Genomic DNA, 21,037 nt, shown 5'->3' with positions numbered 1-21,037 from the left:
AGGTCTTGGAGGTCTTGGATAAGTGCAATGTAAATTAATTAAATCTTAAAGAGCAGGTCATATGGGTTTTTATCTTTTGCTATATCATTGTCTCTCAAAAGAAAGAGTCGACTCAGAATCGCCTTAACGAGTCGTTATGTTTTTGAATCGTCTGCCTGTTACCGATCTACATCACTGGGTAACACATTAGCATAATCCCCACCTGCCCACGAAATACGAACACTCTCTGTGTCGAGAAGATGCTGTGTTCCACTATACCACAGCAATACAATTCTAACCTTTTGTTGTGCTCGACATTTTACCGAGGACTGCTTCTCTAATCTTGCCTTTTATCTTCGTTGGCTTCTAATCTTCTTTATTTGGACCAACAAGCGTCTCCGAACCACAACCTATAAGTACAATTGATACGTTATGTGAACATTTTCAATTGAGTGCTCAAAATATCTAGTTTTTTTTTGTGCTAATATGTGATGTATACCTATAGTGCAGCTTTAGGTTTCCAGGTAAAGCACGATATTACTGTTTTACTGAAATAATACTGATAATTTAATGATAATTCGCTGTGCACCCACTATTTCCTAAGAATGTGTCGATTAATGTAGACTGTCGTTGTTCTAATTACTTCGTTTAATAATAAAGAATGTAGTGTAGCGCACAGACTTTATAATCATTGTGAAAGTGCTGTTGGTGCGCATGTGATACAGCTGTTCTGCGTTATAATTAAAGGTTAAGACACGGAGCATCTTTTGTCTGTCATTCTTCAGACATTACAGTAGACATATTTTAATTAATTAATTAATAATAATAATTTATGCATTTAGCAGACGCTTTTATCCAAAGCGACTTACAGTGCATTCAGGCTATAAATTTTTTACCAGTATGTGTGTTCCCTGGGAATATTTTGGTTTTCAAACTGTATTGTTTCATCAGTTAGTCACGTTAGCACTCGGTTAACCTATCCACCATTATTGTTTTGATAGTGTTTACAGTTTAGCAGCTAAACTTTAGCTGCGGGCACGATTCGCTTGCATAAGTGTTAAACAAAATGTTTTTATGTCATTATTTTAAGAACTGGAACTTGGAGCACTATATTATTGTTTTATGTAAAGGTGCATGCTAGGGTTGCCAGGTTGTCACAACAAAACCCACCCAATTGCTACTCAAAACAATCATGTTTCGAGGGTGGTCCCCCTTTAAAAATTGCATTCTGGGGTGTAAAATACACGCTTTCAGTCGGGGTTCCCCTGGTAAATTTGCATTCCAGTACCTAAATATGACATTATTGGGGTCGCTACAACCCACGACATCAAAAATAACCGCAGACTTGGCAACACAGATGGTAGCTCTCGCTAACTTGCTCAAGCGCTCCTCTTTGTGCCAATCACAACAGGCTTGGCCAGCTGACCAATCAGAGCAGAGTAGGCTTATGGAAGGGAGGGTTTTACAGACCTTTTGCTCAGAACTGAATCTAACAAACCATTTCGAAATCATGGACAAATGACTCTATGTATAAATGTATATTCTGGGAAATTTACAGTGTTTTCTGACCTTAGATGCATTTAAATCTGTTGTAGGGGACTCCAACACAATATTAGGACACTTTAAAAAAGCATATGACCTGCTCTTTAAGTGAAGGAAATTACATATACTAATGAACTCAAAAGAAGATATACTTTGAAGAGAGTGGGTAACCAAACAATTGATGGTCCCCATTGACTTCCATAGTATGGAAAAAATACTATGGAAGTCAATAGGGACCATCAATTTTTAAACTTTTACAGGGTTGAAACAACTTTATGGTGAGTACATAAAGATTTTTGGGTGAACTATCCCTTTAAGTTTGGGGTCAGCAAAATTTTTTTCATGTTTTTGAAAAGTGTCTCTTATGTTCACCAAAGCTGCATTTATTTGGCTAAAATACAGTAGAAACTGATTTTGAATTGGAATGATTTCTTAATTTTTTTTAAATATTTTTTTAACGTAGTGCATTCTGAAGCAAAAGAAATCTGCTTCAGTGTAGAATAAATATTATTAATTCCAATAAATCCTATATTAGTTTCTCAGCAGCATTTCTACAGTGTCTGTAATTGCACATAACACAAAAACATCCACAGACAAACACAACGTCTTTTGCATCCAGCTGTTTTTGTTGTACAAGCTTGCATATTTATGTTCCTAATTAACTTCAGAATTTGAACTCTTGTGAGGTCTTTGAAAAGCAAATTTTCACATTGTTCTTTGTTTGTATGTATGTGTGGCTCAATTGTGTGTCCTGACCCTATTAGATATTCTGTGTGCTACTTTTTTTCTTTTTTTTATTATGCCAACCCCCTCACCCCCAAATAACCTTAGAAACTCACATTAATGATCAGTGTCCTTTGATAGTTTGCAAAAAAAAAGGATACCAAAGGGCACTATATGGTCAGAGCTGCAATTATTATCTTTTATGCCTCTCAGCTAATAATAGGGGATATTCTTTTGTCTTCCTATTACCAACCGCACCAGTAAAACAATATGGTTCTGAGTGAGTTCATGCAGTAACGCAGCAACAATTAAAGCAAGTGATTCATTGGTGTGAATCTCTGGCTCATTAAGTCTGAATTGCAGAGACAGTGGTAATTTTAGCCCCTCCGTAGCTCTTGTATCAAAGAAACAAGCTCTAATGAAGCACTGTTCAGAGAGTCTCACATCTCACCAGTGTTGATTTGAATGTGATTTGAAGGGTACAGTGCGGGAAGATGTGCTTCTGTCTCAAAAACGATCAAAACCTTGAACGGTGCAAGTGGTTCTCGACCATCTGTCTTAATGACAGACCACCAGGGAAAGAGAAAAATGAAATTTTCCACCCAGGTTGGGAAGGTAGTGGCCCAGAGAGGTCTGTCTGCAAACCATCAAAGCAGAGAATGCGCCTGGCCTTCATCATGACTTGTCAGCCATATGCCAGCGGGATACGAAACTTTGCCTTTTCCACATAACTGTTTATTTGTCACTTCCTTCCCCACCGCTCGGCCTGCCACACATCAGCACCAATGATTTATGACCTCGTTTAATCAAGCGCTCGTAGGACATGGAAAAAGAGAGAGAGAAAACCCACCCGACACTTTCGCTTCTGTGAGCCACTTACACTAAAACAGCAGCCTGGAAAAGTTTTGCGAGTCTCCTCCCCACCTCAGCTCAGTGGGATCAGAGTACAGTGGCAACTCATATTGAGGCTGTCACTTTTATTGGGGCCATTTATTTGAAGGCCAGACACCCTGGGAGTTGAGAAGAACAGAGAGAGCGAGAAGGAAAGCAACAAAAAGAAAGGTTTGAATGCAACTTTTGCGCTGGCAGGTGACTTTGTCGGAGTTTAGTAGACAGTGAGGATGCAGCTGGAGGTTCCCTGAAGTGAGTTTGGCCTCTGGCCTGAAAGAACTGAACAAGAGAAACAAGCACGCATGCACACACACACACACATTGCTGTTAGACGTCCACCAGATGAACGCCCCACATACTGTCTCCCCATCGGCTAATATACTCTTTTATTTTTCATCACAGATGTCCTGCTCTGTTTGGGTTGTTTATAATTGCATTGGGGGCCTGCAGTGAGCTCTCTGTACACAAACCAGAAACTCTCTGAGGGTCTGAAGTGCTACTGTCATTAAGTTGCCAATCTTTTCAGTGCCATATTAAAAATAAATATGTCAGTGCTGCATTTCTGACACAATGGGTCTTTTTTGGAGTTTACCGGAGGTGTATAGACATCATACGTGTAAATATCATGTCACATGGGTTTATTGTTAAATAAATTCTCCCTTAAAAACAAAAGGGAAAAACATCAGATCACTGTGCTACTTATTTTCTAAATTAAATGTATCGATTAACATTTTCAAAATTGAAATAAAATTAATGATTGTTGTCATACAGGTTTCCTAAACACTCCTGCATATTGCTACTGGTTTAGATAAACAGCCCACCCCAAACTCACGCAATTGGTTGAGACAATGTTGTTGCAATATTTTCAAAGCTCTGTAGAGTTATCGTGTGTGCACACCAAAAGTGAATTGAATTATTTGTGTGAGTAGATTACATACAAAGTCAATGCAAGGACGCAAATTCACACCAGGCAAAGTGAATGACACAAATTGGGCATCGCGATTGCTGCAAACACACGATATTCGTCTCAATCGCATCTTCAATGCAAGTTGAAAAATGTCAACTTGAGCGAGAAATTCACATGACGTATTGTCACGCAAGCCAATCAGCGAAGAGCTTATTGACATGTCCAATTTTACATGTCCGATTGTATCAGAAAATGGAAGACAGCATTATTATGTTTTTATTAATGCGAGTGGCAGGAAAAAGAGCATGTAACGTAATACAAATATTCGCTTCTCTTTTGGTGTGCACACACCATTAGGTTTCAGTGTAAATTATGGCTTACATACATTCCTTCTGCATTTCAAGCCTACAGAATTGCATAATTATTAGGCAAGTTGATATTCTGATCTTATTTTTTCAAGCACATTATAAATACAAATTATATGAAATGCTCATTGGCTTAGAAATTATGCATGCACTGTAAGTAACTGAAACTATTAAATAGAAAACTATTTTTGATGTGTTTGTATATAATTGGATGAAAAAAAGAAAGTAATTACAGATCATTACTGTCATTTCTGAGTACTCTAGTTCTCAAGTGCTCATGCTCATCCCTATTAGGAACACCACAGCTGTTGTGGATGTATATCAGCTGTTTATAGATGCATTTTGTCAAACATTGTTTGTGTGCTTTGAAAAAAAATGTAGTGTTTTGATTTGAAGACATCTCTTTCAGGATTCATGAAGCACGAAGAACCATTATAGCATCTTTAATGTGAAAACTTTAGAGGTTTTTAAATGTATGAACGATTCCTTCTTGAAGTCAAACATAGCACACAAACCTTTCAGTCAAAGCGTGACTCTTTTCATGTGCATAACTTTATTGATGCCTGCTTCACAGCTTTCATATGTAATGAAGAAATTCACCGGTCCTTCCAGTTCAAACCTTCCATCAACACATGGCTGCTGTACCTAATGGATTTATGTTATTGGTGGTAATCCAAAGCCCATGTATTTGGTACCTCCAAAGCATCTAATCACACAAAGTCACATGGACACACGCACACACTCATGCACAGACACAGCAGCTGGGAAGTGGTGATTGAGTTTGTGTAGGTATTAATGCTTTGTATTTGAATAATATGCAAACGGTCGACAAGCTGCAGCAAACTCCTGCTGCTTCTGAAAATGAACAAACAGTAATGTGTGGAAAGATAAGACTTCCCTCCATTTTTTTTCCTTTTGAAATGACTGCCTTTGCTGTTTCTTTGTGCTGTCACTGAAAGGGGTCAAATACATTACCCACTCCCTGACTAACACTGAGAAAATCTACTTTTTCCATCTGTTTCGCTTTTCATTTGTGTTTACCTCATTCACATAATTAAAGATGTGTGTGCATCCATATTGGCTGAAAAACATTGCATTGAAAGCTGATTTCCAAGTGTAGCAGTGTTGGGCATAAAAGATATATAAATTTAATGAGCTAATGTAGCAATTCTTGAGCATTTTGTCATAATTTCACTATGTTCAGTTTTGTAAAATGGAAATTTACTTAATCCATTTGTGTGACTACATGAATCATTTTTATTGCATTGACTGAAACAGGGCAGTGGAGTTCTAGATCCCATGATGCTTTGCATCTGACTGGAGCAGAAGAATAAATTAAATATTATTTTGTGTTTTTGAATGAAAAAAAAACAGGGAGACATTTTAGAGTTTAATGTTCGCTGTAACTTACCTGAAAACGTTTGAATTACTCACATCTACTATTATTGGTACTTGTTCAATCAACTAAGTTTCTTTACTTGCATTGCGCAAAGTGTTTGAGTCGAGCCTTCATTGTAATTTTTGGTTATGAAAACTCATTTCCAACATGTAGAACAACTGCAATTGAATTAAGTTTAGCCAAAGAATTAACATTGGGTCTGTTTGTTCTGATTAATATTCTAGAAACTAAGACATTCAGCAATTAATTTAAGTGTTAACAATGGAGGAATCTTATGGGGTGTTAAACATTAATGCCCTTGAATGGGGCCACGAGAATAGAGAAACAATTCTGAGATTAAATTACCGCACCACTGCACCGCAACACACAATCAATCTCCCTCCTTTTTCCTTTAACTGAACACAAGCCTAGACTTATGTCATTTCCTTTTTTCCCGGTGCATTCTTTCTAGTAATCTCTGTCTTTTTTTCCTCTGCCACTTTTTCAGAGCACCTGAGGGTGCATCTGGAGGAGTACATGTCCAGATTTCCTAAGGTCCGTATCGTGCGCACCAAGAAGCGAGAGGGTCTGATCCGCACACGGCTGCTGGGAGCATCGGTGGCTAGAGGAGAAGTCCTTACTTTCCTGGATTCTCACTGTGAAGCCAACATCAACTGGCTGCCGCCCCTGCTCGGTGAGTCCAGATAAAAAACTGCCTACCCTGGCGGCAGCACGTAGCCACAGATTTCTCTGTTTTTTATCACTGTGAGAAAACACAAGCCACTGAAAATCCCACAGAATGTTCTTTGTGCTTATCTTTCTCTTTTGAATCTAGCAATTTCAAAATTCAATTGGTTTTTCCCGTCCAAAGTCTTTCCCCCTGCAGTCGGTTGATTAAAAAAAAACTAAAATCCTCCATCTCCTTGTTTCTTGTCTGTGGCTTGTTTTCAGACTCATTGAGGATAGAATCTATAGCGTATCCCGCTGCGCCACATGAGCATTGCAAATCCAGACGGCTTTAGATGAGCATGACCCTGTTATAAGAGGTTTTAAAATGTCTACTTCAGCAAATGTTTTGCACATATCGATGCTTATTGATCTGATGCACGCTTGGTTTTTAGTTAGTAGGCTTGATCTGTCGTTTTTTGTTTTTTTTGCTGGGCTGAACATCAGGCGGTCATCCCAGAGATTGTTGGCACAGCACGGCGAGTTCTAATTGGTTACAGTGAGCTGTGTATGGCCTTTGAGAGGCATGCTGGGATGCGGCCTGGCATGTATGATTAGAGTGGAGCTGATGCACAAGCGCACGGCAGGTACTGTGTCGCAGGCTGTTTGAAACAGAGCTCTGATCTGTAATGTGAAGGACTGGGCTCCACCAGTCTTCTCATCTGACCATTGCTTGATAGATAGGATGCAATCAGACTATTTATAAATGATGTTTGGCCAGATACGCCTAGGTTTCATGCCTTTAAAATGGAATGACCAAAGGAAACAAACTTTTGCCCAAGCACAAATGGTACTTTATGTTTTATCAAGAACTCTCCAGCAATTATGGCATACAGTAGCTTGGTTCTGGGAGTAAAAATCTCATTAATGTCTTCCTATAGAGATTTTTTTTTTAAATAAAAAATAAACATTTGGGAGATCTGAGAGTGTTACTCAATAATATGTGCCTCTGTCGAAGCCACAAGGCTGTGTGAGTTCAGTGTCATTAAAGATAAATTTAGGAAAAGAACTTCTGGTGGAAAAACTACATTACTCATAATTGTAAAAGAGAAGTCCTCCTTGATTCTGCCAATAACAGAAGTCCCTGTTACCATGAGATCAAGCATTTCAAAGTGTTACCCAATTTTTTTTTAATTGATAATATTAAAAAATGTGTCTTGAGCAGCAAATCAGCATATTAGAATTAGATTATAATATTAGATTTCTGCAAGATCATGTGATACTAGAGACTGGAGTAATGACTGCTGAAAATTCAGCTTTGCAACACAGGACTACATTTTTAACCTTTTAAAATATATAATATAAAACACTTATTTTAAATTGTAATAATAATACAAAATATGATTGTTTTTACTGTGTTTTGATTAAATAAATGCAGCCCTATTTAAAAGAAATCAGTTAAGGGAAGAAATTTTTTTTTAAATGGCTGACTCTGACAATGGCGGTTTTCCCTGCTCTCCTTATTCATTTAATTATCGTTTTATGTCAGATGGCATGCCAACAGCACTTGTGCCACCAACTGTTATCTAGAAAGTTGTAATAAAGGTGCACCAGACAGCGCAACGTGAAATTTAGCTTTAGCTACAGGATTCAACGACAGTCAAAATAAATGAGGAGAAGCATTCATGTGAAAATGAGCCATCACATACATTCCTATCCAGACAGTATTACATTGTATCAGAGGACCACTGAAAAACAGTATTTTCCTCTGTAATTTTTACTAAGGTTGTGTGAAAATGCACAAGCATGTGTGATTCATACTCATAAAGTATGTCTGAGAAACAGAAATTAAGCTGACCTCCTCAGAGAAAATTATTCCCCTTTGAATAGAGCTTATGTCTTCTATAGAAAAATCCAGCATCTCCAGGACAACTGAAATTACTTTGTGCCGGAATTGTGTCCTCCTAAGTGTGATCTTTGTGTCCTTTGTCTTCAAATTGTTTTAGAAATGCACTGAAATGTTGTTACAATGTGCAGTCTGGTCTGTCTGGTTTGATGCTGTTTTGCTACTCTTACAGAAATCAGTCCAATCTAATTCCGAAATCTCTCCTTAGTCTTCCTCTAAATTCTTCTTCATTTGTCTTCGTCAACTGGGCAGACGGCAGATGGAGTCCTTGGTTTTCACATTAGACTTCTACAACAGGATAAAGAATCAAACAAAGGATTCAGCCCCAGTAAGCGCCACAGCAGAGCGGGTTCTTATGGTAGGAAAGTGGATACTCGGTGCCAGAGAGAAAACAAAGGCATGATATGTGAGTGTTGGCAGGAGAACGCAGGTGGTTGTTTGTGCGGTAGCTGTTTAGGAAAGCCTGTTCTTGAACTGACACACACACACATAAACAAATGCAAAGCCAACAGCTCTCGACAGAAAACGTCCTCTATCCTAACTAATGACACAAAGCCAACAGTAAATTCTTCATGTAATCATAACAGCTATTTGTAGCATTGCACTGCAATACATGTGTATTCTTGTAATTTGTGCTTAGTTGTAGTTAAGCTACCGGTATACTAACAGAATTGCTTGTATTCACTATACAACAATAGAAAAAGCACAGAAAATTGTCTGCTGCAGGAGAAAGCCAACAGATTATAGCCCCACAGCTCTTGACTGGCTATCCACTAATACTAAGCCCAGTTGAGCCTAACTAGTATCTGGATGGGAGACCTCCTAAGAACTGGCTAAATTGTTCTGACCACACACCAGTTATCAGTGGAGAGGACATTGTTTTGGTTGCCGTCACATCATATGGATGGATGCTGGATGTTTGTGGAGGTTGATGACTAGTATTCAAAAAACATACAACCTACATACACCTTATTCCAACTTGTTGAATTTGTGTTATATGATGATCACTTTAAAAGGGTCTTGGAAAAGTTTTACCATAATTTCAACATTTATTTTTGCTGCTTTTCAAATGCCTTTTGCATATTGATTTTACTATAACCCTTCTCCCACACTTAGGCGGTAGTCTTCTGGCGTTAAAATAGTACTCTCAGGATTTACTAAAGATGCGCAGTGAAGATTTAGCGCTGAAAAGGCGTGCTTTTTTTGGGTGGACACAGTTATTTTTGCGCCTGACCTTATTGAATATGCATTTGTAGGAGTTTCTCTTTCAGACGCAAAATTTATGGGAGGAGAGTATTAAAATGAATCACGCAACGCGATTTACTAATGTTTGCGCTCGTCAAATTACTGGTATTTGCGCCATTATTTACCACCCAAAAAAAGCATGTCTTAAACTATTTTGTGCCTGTGTTGTAAGTAGATCACCCGCACCTGATGAGCATCAGCTCTGCTAATTTGCAACTATGCTAATTTGCGCTGCACTTGGTATATTGCATTGATCGATATGTAAATGAGATGTTGCGCCTGTGTTCTTTAATTTGCGCATTGTCAGTAAATCACCCACAGAGATTTCCCTGGTTTGGAATTGCGTGTTGGCGCTAATTTGCAGTGTTTAGTAAATCTGGCCCTTAGACTTTAAATCTTAAACTATGACAATTCATAATATATATATATATATTTATTGTGTAAAAATATAAAATATCAGTTTTTCAGGAAATATGAAAGTGTGAAGTGTCAGTGAAGAGCTTGAGATGAAACAAGACATGATGTGTGAAAATATAGAGAACTATTTTTTTTTATTTTTAGTGTAAAACTTTTTCCATTCAGGCTGCATAATTTTGTTGAATTATTCAAAATGCATGAAAATATTAGGTATTTAAGACACTTTTTTAAATTGCTATTAGCAAGACAAAAGTGTAATTTCCATCAAAGAATGTTAATTAACGCATAATTTTAGCTGTGGTGGAAATTACGCTGTGGTGGGAATTTTCATTACTTTCAGGGGGAAAAAAGAAATCGTTCTAATATGCTGAATTGGTGCTCAAGAAACATTTCTTGTAATTATTGTTGAAAACAGTTGTGCTATTTGAGGATTCTTTGATGAATAGAAAAAAAAATGTTGTTTGGAAGAGAAATACAAATATCCTTACTGTCATTTTTCATAAATTTAATGCAGCCATGCTGAATAAAAATGTATATCAATCAATCAATAAATCATACAGCTCAAACAGCAAAGCATAGTGCTATAGCAATGCCAAAGTCAGGTTTTATTCCTAAATAATGCATAGACTCATAAAATATCTCATTTGTATGCAATGTAAGTTGCCTTGGATAAAAACCAAGTTCATAAAAGTCTAGTAAAGTGTGTTTTAAGAGACTTCATTTTCTAAAACAAAATGATCATTCATCAGCAATTATCATTGTGAGTATGACTAAAGCACTGAGTCTTGCAATGGTCACTGCAGCCTCAGTTTCAGACAGACAGAGACAGCTCTTGAGTTTAATCTTCATGATGTATTTGTTTAAGGTGTGTGGTGTTGTGTTTTTAAGCCCATGTTCCAGGTCTGTTCCCTCTCTTTTGCTTTCTCTCTGTGATCTCCATGGTCCAGTAGTGCAGTGGGGTTGAGGGAGAGTGTGGGTGACAGATCTGGGACGGCTTAGCGGCTGCTGACTGACAGAGATAGAGTTAAGGGCCGAGGGTCCTTTCTGCTCGGCCCTCCGTGGAGCAAACCTACTTTGAAGCGCTGTAATTGTTTCTAATCGCCGGGCGGCTGTGGCGGCTTTAAATTTCACAGGGTCACCACACTCAGCCAAGCAGAGCGAAGGAGAGCAAGTGATCCAGGAGAGGAGGGAGACTCCTGAGAGGCGCTGCCTCCCCTTTCTTTTCTTTCCTCTCCTCCTCTTCTCCACGCAGTGTTTGTGAAGAGACGGAAAGGGAAGATTTCTAGCTTTACCTAACTTTTCTTCTCCTTTTCTCTCCTTGCCCTCTGCCTGCAGACCAGATCGCACAGAACCCCAAAACCATTGTGTGTCCCATGATAGACGTGATTGACCATAACCACTTTGGATACGAGGCACAGGCGGGGGACGCCATGAGGGGAGCCTTTGACTGGGAGATGTACTATAAACGCATTCCCATCCCATCTGAACTACAAGGACCAGACCCCAGCGACCCATACGAGTGAGTGAAATCAGTCTTACACTGTTAATTACCAATGTAAATAAAGTCTCTTATACTCCTCAGGGGGCCAGAGAAAAAGTTATTTTTACTTGAAATGATTTATAGAAATAAAAAACGTTTTTACAAATAATAGACACACTGTGAGACCCAAAAGATTCAAGTGCATCAGGCAAACAAGTCTGTCTAGCATGTTCACATAGATAAATAATGGAAAAGTAGTGCAGTGGAATGAAAAAGCACATTCTTCATTTAATTGATCAAAATTACAGAAAAAAATCATATATGTAATATTATGAAATATTATTTTATTAATATTTTGTTTTAAAATGTTATTTATTGCTATGATGTCAAAGCTGCAGCCATTACTCCAGTCTTCAGTGTCACATGATCCTTCAGAATTTTCTTCAGGATTCTTTGATGAATACAAAGTTGAAGAATACAAAGAAAAATAATTTATTTGCATTAGAAGTTGTTTGTAATATTATATACTATTTAAACAGATCTCTTTATTTGTTGATCAGTTTTCAAAATTATTATTATTATATAAATATTCATATATGTGAATATTTACACATATTCACATTTTCTACTCTTTTTGGTGCCGTTCCCTACAGTTTGAGATACACAAACACAAACACACCATATATTCTTCCAAATCACAAATTATTGAGCAAATTGATCCAATAAATGATCCTAAAGCACATACGTCTTGATAATTATACAGTGGGCAGTTTTGCAGAGATTTTTTTTTTCTTTTTTTGGTGAATCAAAAAAACATATGTGCTGCCCTTTCAATTTTTTATTTTTTTGTGTTCAATGAAATTCCTGCAATTTGAATTTTTTTATTTTCTTTCTGACTTCCTTTTTATTCTTTATTGTTCCCTCTCCAATTTGCTTTCGCTTTTGATCTGCCAGTCTGTTTCAAAATCTCATTTATATCTCCTGCACCGAGACATTGTGATTGACCTCATTAAACCTGTATTGTGGGGCATGAATAGAGGATATATGAAATGTCTCTCTGACCAGTGACCTGCACTTATGATACCCTCAATTATTAGCCAGGAGCCTTAATCCCAAGGCTTTCATTTCCATACTGTTCCATTGTGTTTCAATGTTCACATGTAAACATTTTTTTACCAGTTTTCTACAACAGCTCATGTCAATCTATGATTCAGAGTTTAGTATTAGTAACCTTCAGCGTCACAAGCAGCTTTTCACTACATTTTTTTTCTTTTGTCTGATGTGCCCTCACAGCCCCATCAGAAGGCTTCAAGTCATCTACAGCTAATCAGAAATGTGTTTCTTCTAATGCTGATTATACTAGATATGGCCATTATTGCAATAATTCACTCTAAATTAAATTAAAAACAGTGGGTGAAAAACTCACACACCAAGTAGCTCAAACTGAGACAATTTGAGTAAATTGAAGCAATTTGAGAAATATTGAATCTATTATTTTATAACTAGATTTAGTTTGATTTGAGACATTTGATGCAGTCAAATGGGTAAAAAAATTAGTTGTTTTCTCAGGAAGTGCAAGCGATATGAGCAGAGAAAGAAATCTAGAAAGAAATTCTACTTTATACTGTATATGCAAATATGTTCTGCTGTAAGTGTCATCCACATAAATTGCCTCACACATACTATATTGATCTCTTTCCTTAAAATTGTTTAGTGATTAATTGCTGGGGGGAAAAATCACAAGATTATATTTGTCAACATTATTTTATTTAATTTTTAATTTTTATTTTTTAAGTCATAACTTGTGTTTTATAGTTTTAACCAAACAAAATTGATAATTTTCCACCCTTGGATGGGAATGACTGCAGTAGAGAGACACTCTTGTGTGTTGGGAGAGTGAATGTCTTCCTGTGTGTGTGTGTGTGTGTGTGTGTGTGTGTGTGTGTTTTGGGGTGGATATGAGGTCTTGAGAAAATCAGCTTTCCTGAGTGTGGCGGAGTGTGTGTTTGTGTTTATATGTGCAGACGCACTGCGTCTCCTCTGCAGAAGTCTGAGTGAAGACTCTCTCACTCACTTATGTACACCAAAACAAAAACACACTCTTACACAGTCTTACAACCAGCCTTTCATGACTGCTGCTGCACACATGTGGATTAGAATGTTAACATTAGTGGGATGCTGCAGGGCTTTATCCTCAGACCTCTGTGACTTTCTGTGGACTCCAGACCTCTCCCTCCCCTCGGGTTGCTGGTTCTTCTGTATGCTGTGCCCAGTACGGCCCACTGTAGTTCATCCAGCATCCCACTCCTCCTCCAAGGCCTGAGGGCAAGTCATATTTTCTGCAGTCACTGGCTCAACCCATGCCCACCTGTTAGGGATCAAACACACCTTTGTATATCTGTTCCACTCTGCCGGGCTGTCAGCATTACTGACTACATGCGACTAGCGTGTGCCTAGAACTTTTAGATAGGCAGGCAGAAAAATTCTAGACAAAATAATGTGAACACCTGGGACATAGTCAATATTTCCTAATTAAGTAGTTTTACCATAATTTGCCCTTAAAGGGTTAGTTCACCCAAAAATGAAAATACTGTCATTAATTACTCACCCTCATGTCGTTTCAAACCCGTAAGACCTTCGTTCATCTTCGGAACACAAATTAAGATATTTTTGATGGAATCTGAGAGCTGTCTGACCCTGCATAGACAGCAACGCAACTGAAATGTTCCCAAGTCCAGAAACGTAGCAAGGAGATCTGTAAAATAATCCATGTGACGTCAGTGGTTCATCCACAATTATATGGAGCTACGAGAATACTTTTTGTACGCAAAAGAAAAAAAAAACGACTTTATTCAACAATTCGTTGATGGTGCCATTTTGGAGAATATCCGCTGGACGTAAATATATGCTGTTCTGTGCCAGCTGCGTCACACAGATATGCTGTTTCCGTTCAGATCAAATCACAACATGATGCGGAGGAGATGAATTGTTGAATAAAGTCTTTTTTTTTTTTCTTTTGCGCACAAAAAGTATTCTCGTAGCTTCATATAATTGCGGATGAACCACTGATGTCACATGGATTATTTTACAGATCTCCTTGCTACGTTTCTGGACTTGGGAACATTTCAGTTGCGTTGCTGTCTATGCAGGGTCAGACAGCTCTCAGATTCCATCAAAAATATCTTAATTTGTGTTCCGAAGATGAACGAAGGTCTTACGGGTTTGAAACGACATGAGGGTGAGTAATTAATGACATAATTTTCATTTTTGGGTGAACTAACCCTTTAATACAGCTTCCAACCATCTTAGAATAGATTCATACACATTTTGACTAGTCTCCAATTGAATGTTGTCTATAAGAACATCTGCCAGTTGATTCAGAGATGTTGAAGGAGGGAATCTGCTTCTTACTCCTCTCTCTAAAACTGCCTACAGTAGTTTGATAATATTCGAGGGGATTTGTCTGGACAGGGCAGAGGGTGAAGTTCATTTTGGTGCTCCAGCCATCCAGGTTTTATGATCGTGACTCCATCGTTTTTTGATTTTAGCATTGGCGTCTGCGATGAAAGTTTTAGCAATGTAGCTCTGTGATGTTCTCTGTGTTTTTTGTTTTTTTTAAAAAACAGGGTCTTCAGAGTGGATACTGAGGTTTGCTGGCAGCAGTAGTTCTGTGTTGTTTGTACACAATCCTTCTTGGTGTTTGACAGTCCTTGTCATTGTCTTTCGGTTTTTGCCCACTATTCTTCTTTCCTCCATTCGTCTTGCCATGCTTTATGCATGCAGCTTTATGTATAAATATATTATTTGTGTGCTGTAAATTGAGCGTGTACTGTAAATACTGGGCGTTGTTAGGCAAGACACAAAGTGCAGTGCCTGCAACCCCTTCAGCCGTGACTTATTCACAAAACAGCAAGGCCTCGAGTACCTTATAGCTTTTATAAAACGGTTACCACAATAAAAAATATGAAAACCAAACATTTATGTATTGATAGGTTACTTTTTTGAAGAAAGTTCGTTAAATGCTGTCCTTCTGCTAAAAGATAGTTCCTGACAGCAACAGTAAACGGCAAGAGAATGTTCCGATGTAACATGCCTCATCTTATGGAGCTCAAATAAAAACAGAGAATAGGAATTTACTGTCATTTATTTTTTTAACACCATATATGATATTTTCGCACATACATACATCTGCTTATCTCTCAGCATGAGAAAACTTCTGTTTTTTTGAAGGGGGAAGGGTGTGGTCTCAAAATTAAAGATGAATGATGCAACACAACATCACCAGGGGTCACTCATACTTCATTAAATAAATAACACACAGTTCATTTTGCTGAAATACATAAACAGCTTTGACACTATATTATTGATTGTTTATGTTGCTAAGGGTCTTGCACAGTGATACACAGAACCATTGGGTGAAGCGGTCATAGCTGTGTTTTATCGTGAATATAAAACACTGCTGACCAATCAGAATCCAGGACTGGAACAAACCGTTTTATAAAGTGAATGATAATATTATAATAATTTATTACAATAAAAGTAATTAGGTAAATTTTTTAATTTACTTGAAAATCCTGATACTGATTTTTTTAGGATAGAGAATATTATATTAATCAAAATCCTTGTCTCGACACTTCAAACATTATCTAAGGGGTTTTAGGTATTTGATCTGAAGTAAAAGTAATGAACAACAAATCTGAGTGTAAGAACTAGGGATTTGATTTCTCTAGTGACTGAAGTTTTATTCATTTTGTGATTTGTCATTTGGCGAAAATGCTTATGAAAAATCAAAGCTGGGGAAATGCATACAAAAAAAATAAATGCAGAAAGTAATATTCTTCATATCTTCTGTAATACAGTCTGAGTACTAGGAGACATTTCTCATTACATGCCAGTCTCTGAGGGGAATTAAGAGGGATAGTTGGACAGCAGGATGCAAAGACAGTGTGATACTAGAGTTCAGTTCTGAGAGAGAAATGCGTGTACTTCCAGTGTTTTTATTTCACACCATACCACCAAAAAAACTCAACTCCCACCGACTCACATTTTACTCTGACCTGCATATCTGTGCTCCCATTCTCACTCTCTTTGTCTCTCTCACAGGAAGGGCCTAACAGACCCAGGCCTGTTTGATGCGTAGTGCAAACCACAACAGAGATTTGTTGCCTTCCATTCCACGCGTGTAGTCACAAACAGTTCTTTTTAACTCTGTCTGGTGTACCAGGCAGTCCTAAGTCCCCCGTATGCTGTTTATCTTCCCCTTCAATTCTCTGCGAAAAGTCCCCCTACAGTACATAACATCTGCCTAAAGCAGTTAACAAGCCAAAGTTAAGCTGACGTGTCTCTCCTCGTGCACTCAAGCCTCTCACGTGGGCTAAGACTCTTCCGTCAGAGCCGTGTTGCTAGAGGGGTGACGTCTCCTCTGCCAATTTGCTAACTTTACTTCTGAAGGAGCAGGCTGAGGCATTTTTATGAGGATGAAAAAGAAGCATAGGAGGGGAAGACAAAATGCATCCATTCAGTCTCCACGCACCCTCTTTGTTCTCCGTGCGACATCTGCGCTGAAAGAGAGATGCGGAAAACTTTGCGACGTGACAGGTACGTAATGAGTCTCTCCTGCGAGCCGCTCTCGACCATGGAACAGAATCCTTCTGGCTTTCGAAATCCCCCATCCTTTTATTTTAGTACTTTATTACCTCTCGCCTCGACTGCTGGCTGAGCAACCTAGACTGGCGCATTCGCATGTGTGAAGCGTATGCAGCTAAGAAGCCTTAATATAGATCTTACCGCCTGTTACAAGATGAAAGCGGGCCCTCTACCTGGATCACAGCTCATTTGTGCAATGACTGATCCGCTGAGAAGTCAGAGCTTTCTTCCCTGACTTCTCTCTGATTGATTGAGAGAAGAAGAAAGAGTAGTAAACCCAACGTATTGGCGTTAATGGAAGCACGGCGAATGATTCACCTCGCTACCTTGCGACATGCGTTAGCTGTTGGGTTAAATTACATTATAACCCCAGTCTGTGAATCTATCCCAACCTAAAGGGAACTCGGAGCTGAAGTTGAATCCTTGTCCTCACATCGCCCCCTTCTGGCCAGGATGAGAAGTCAATGGCAGGAGAGGATAACAGCAGGATCCTATTTCCATATATTACAGACCTTATTGGCCCTTTATTCATTAGCGATGGCTTTCTATAATGGGGTTGCATTGCCCCCAATCTTCCGCCTTTCTCTTAGGAGGAAGTTAATAATGGATTCATGGTGTACATATGCTTTAATAGTGATTCACGGCCTTGCCTTTCACACATATGCCCTTGCTTGGCGTGTATGACACCTTGAACTCACAAAAATGTGCAAATGCATGACGTTTTCTCTCCAGGTGTAATGGGATTCCTGGAAAGTATGATAGATGACAATAGACTCAATCCTTTCTCCGCCTTACCGTCTCTGTCTCTTTCTGTGTCTCTCTCACTTTATGCATACTCTGACCTTGACTTCAAGGAAGTACATTGGAAGTGATTTCCCACTACAAATCTCTTCTAAGTCCCCCACAGTTTTGAGTGACTTTAACCATTTAATATGCAGCTGCACAATAGGACTCAGAAAGAGATGATTATGCCGGAACTCGCTCCCCTCCCACCCACCATTCAAGCAAGATTGGACATTTCCAAATGGAGGTCTTTTCTACTGAGAATGGAAATCTTCCTGCTGAATTTGCCAGGAACGGGAGTAAATAGTGGATTTATATTTATGGAAATCACAGGGACAGCGGGGATGATGGGAGAGAGAGAGAAAGAGAAAAGAAAAGCCGATGAGCTCTTCAGCCTGTGTCCTCCTTGCTCCACAAAGACATTTAAGCTTCATAAATGTTGTATTTGGAGAAAACTTAATTGGATTTATGTTGCTCAGGCCTTGAATGCAAATTGTGATTGGCATCTGCGTGGCTCGCACTTTTTCCATGATTAAAAAGGAAGGGAAAACAAGGAAAACAAATGCTTTGAATTAGGAATGGGTCATGAAGGTTGGCTAGATTTTCTTATATGTTTTAAGTGTTTTTTTTGTTTGTTTGTTTTTTGTTTTTTTACCATTAGATATTTTCAGTGGTAGTGTTTTAATTAGCGTGCTGACAGCTGGCTGTGTCCTAAATGAATCCCCTGTAAATTACTATAGTGCTACAGCCATACACATTTAAAGGAGACATATTATGCCCCTTTTTACAATATGTAATATAAGTCTCTGGTGTCCCCAGAATGTGTCTGTGAAGTTTCAGCTCAAAATACCCCACAGATCATTTATTATATAATTCCTTGTCCTCACATCGCCCCTTTCTGGCCAGGATGAGAAGACACTCCAGCTGGTCACAGTCAATGGCAGGAGAGGATAACAGCCCAATCCTATTTCCATATATTACAGACCATATTGGCTCTTTATTCATTAGAGATGGCTTTCTATAATGGGGTCACATTGTCCCCTATCTTCTGCCTTTCTCAAAGGAGGAAATGAATAATGGATTCATGGTGTACATATGCTTTAATAGTGATTCACTTTGCCTTTCACACATATGCTCTTGCTTGGCGTGTACGACACCTTGAACTCACAAAAATGTGCAAATGTATAAAGTTTTCTCTCCAGGTGTAATGGGATTCCTGGAAAGTATGATAGATGACAATAGACTCAATCCTTTCTCCGCCTTACCGTCTCTGTCTCTTTCTGTGTCTCTCTCACTTTATGCATACTCTGACCTTGACTTCAAGGAAGTACATTGGAAGTGATTTCCCACTACAAATCTCTTCTAAGTCCCCCACAGTTTTGAGTGACTTTAACCATTTAATATGCAGCTGCACAATAGGACTCAGAAAGAGATGATTATGCCGGAACTCGCTCCCCTCCCACCCACCATTCAAGCAAGATTGGACATTTCCAAATGGAGGTCTTTTCTACTGAGAATGGAAATCTTCCTGCTGAATTTGCCAGGAACGGGAGTAAATAGTGGATTTATATTTATGGAAATCACAGGGACAGCGGGGATGATGGGAGAGAGAGAGAAAGAGAAAAGAAAAGCCGATGAGCTCTTCAGCCTGTGTCCTCCTTGCTCCACAAAGACATTTAAGCTTCATAAATGTTGTATTTGGAGAAAACTTAATTGGATTTATGTTGCTCAGGCCTTGAATGCAAATTGTGATTGGCATCTGCGTGGCTCGCACTTTTTCCATGATTAAAAAGGAAGGGAAAACAAGGAAAACAAATGCTTTGAATTAGGAATGGGTCATGAAGGTTGGCTAGATTTTCTTATATGTTTTAAGTGTTTTTTTTGTTTGTTTGTTTTTTGTTTTTTTACCATTAGATATTTTCAGTGGTAGTGTTTTAATTAGCGTGCTGACAGCTGGCTGTGTCCTAAATGAATCCCCTGTAAATTACTATAGTGCTACAGCCATACACATTTAAAGGAGACATATTATGCCCCTTTTTACAATATGTAATATAAGTCTCTGGTGTCCCCAGAATGTGTCTGTGAAGTTTCAGCTCAAAATACCCCACAGATCATTTATTATATAATTTTGAAAATGCCTATTTTGAGTGGAAGCAGAAACACGCTGTTTTTCGTGCCTGCCTAAATGCAAATGAGCTGCTGCTCTCCGCCCCCTTTTCCAGAATAGAGACAGAGCGACGAGTCATAATCTGAAACCACGCCCACCGGGGGGGAAAAACAATCCAACGCTCTCCATTGACTTTCTATTGCGGGAAGCTGCCTCCTTGTCATTTCTGACTTATGACAAAAAAAAAGAGCAATGCCTAAAAGCTGCTATGTGACAAGGTGTACAGTAAACAAGCTAAAAAACCCAGAACTACGTTTTTATAAGCTGTCGACCCAAAAAAACGAGCGTTTAGGACACAGAAGTATAGCGCAACGTGTCATATTACTCTGAGAACTGCGCCCACTGGAGGGAAACGTAATCGGCGACAAGACCATTCATTATTTTTAACCATGTCAAAGGATTATTTCACCACCCTACGTGAATCTGAGAGGAGGAGATATATTAAGAAACTAATTTTTATTGGTCTATGTCAGTGCCCCTTTTCCTAACCTTCCTTTTGTTTGAGAAATGATCCAACTAAACCGGCCCAACGTGACATACCCCGACATCTACAACTATTTGTGTCCTAAACACTCGTTTTGTTTTTTGGGGGGTCGACAGCTTATAAAAACGTAGTTCTCGCAATAGAAAGTCAATGGAGAACGTTGGATTGTTTTCCTCCCCGGTGTGGGCGTGGCCTAAATGTGCTCTGTCTGTATAGAGCTGCGCCATTACAGCTCGTACCTGCTAAAAAACATCTGTTTTGGTTCTGATTATCATGTTTATCACTCTGAAATCATGCGTTTTAAACAATATTAGTTTAAACTTCTGATATACGGTTTTCTGAGTGCACACGTACAGAAAGCAGCTGTCACAGCATGTGAGTACTAAACTAACTTCTCATTCACACACAAGTTTACGTTAAAAACACACGAGTTACAAAAACAGTCGGTTATGTCTGTG

At 38.6% G+C, this 21,037-nt stretch overlaps 1 protein-coding gene across 1 annotated transcript in view; it reads left to right on the top strand.

The window, feature by feature from the left end:
- LOC107752230 (polypeptide N-acetylgalactosaminyltransferase-like 6) overlaps positions 1-21,037 on the top strand; it is a 159,633-nt gene that overhangs the window by 114,208 nt on the left and 24,388 nt on the right. The window contains exons 2-3 of the mRNA XM_016568148.1: positions 6,294-6,479; positions 11,355-11,538. Coding sequence (XP_016423634.1) covers positions 6,323-6,479; positions 11,355-11,538 — 341 coding nt within the window. The 5' untranslated portion in view covers positions 6,294-6,322. The remainder of the gene's footprint in view (positions 1-6,293; positions 6,480-11,354; positions 11,539-21,037) is intronic.

This window comes from Sinocyclocheilus rhinocerous, unplaced genomic scaffold, assembly GCF_001515625.1.
Source record: "Sinocyclocheilus rhinocerous isolate Xijiao unplaced genomic scaffold, SAMN03320098_v1.1 scaffold110, whole genome shotgun sequence".
In the NCBI taxonomy this organism is placed as follows: Eukaryota; Metazoa; Chordata; class Actinopteri; order Cypriniformes; family Cyprinidae; genus Sinocyclocheilus; species Sinocyclocheilus rhinocerous.
The sequence above is the reverse complement of the archived record's forward strand: the minus strand, read 5'-3'. Positions and strand labels throughout refer to the sequence as shown.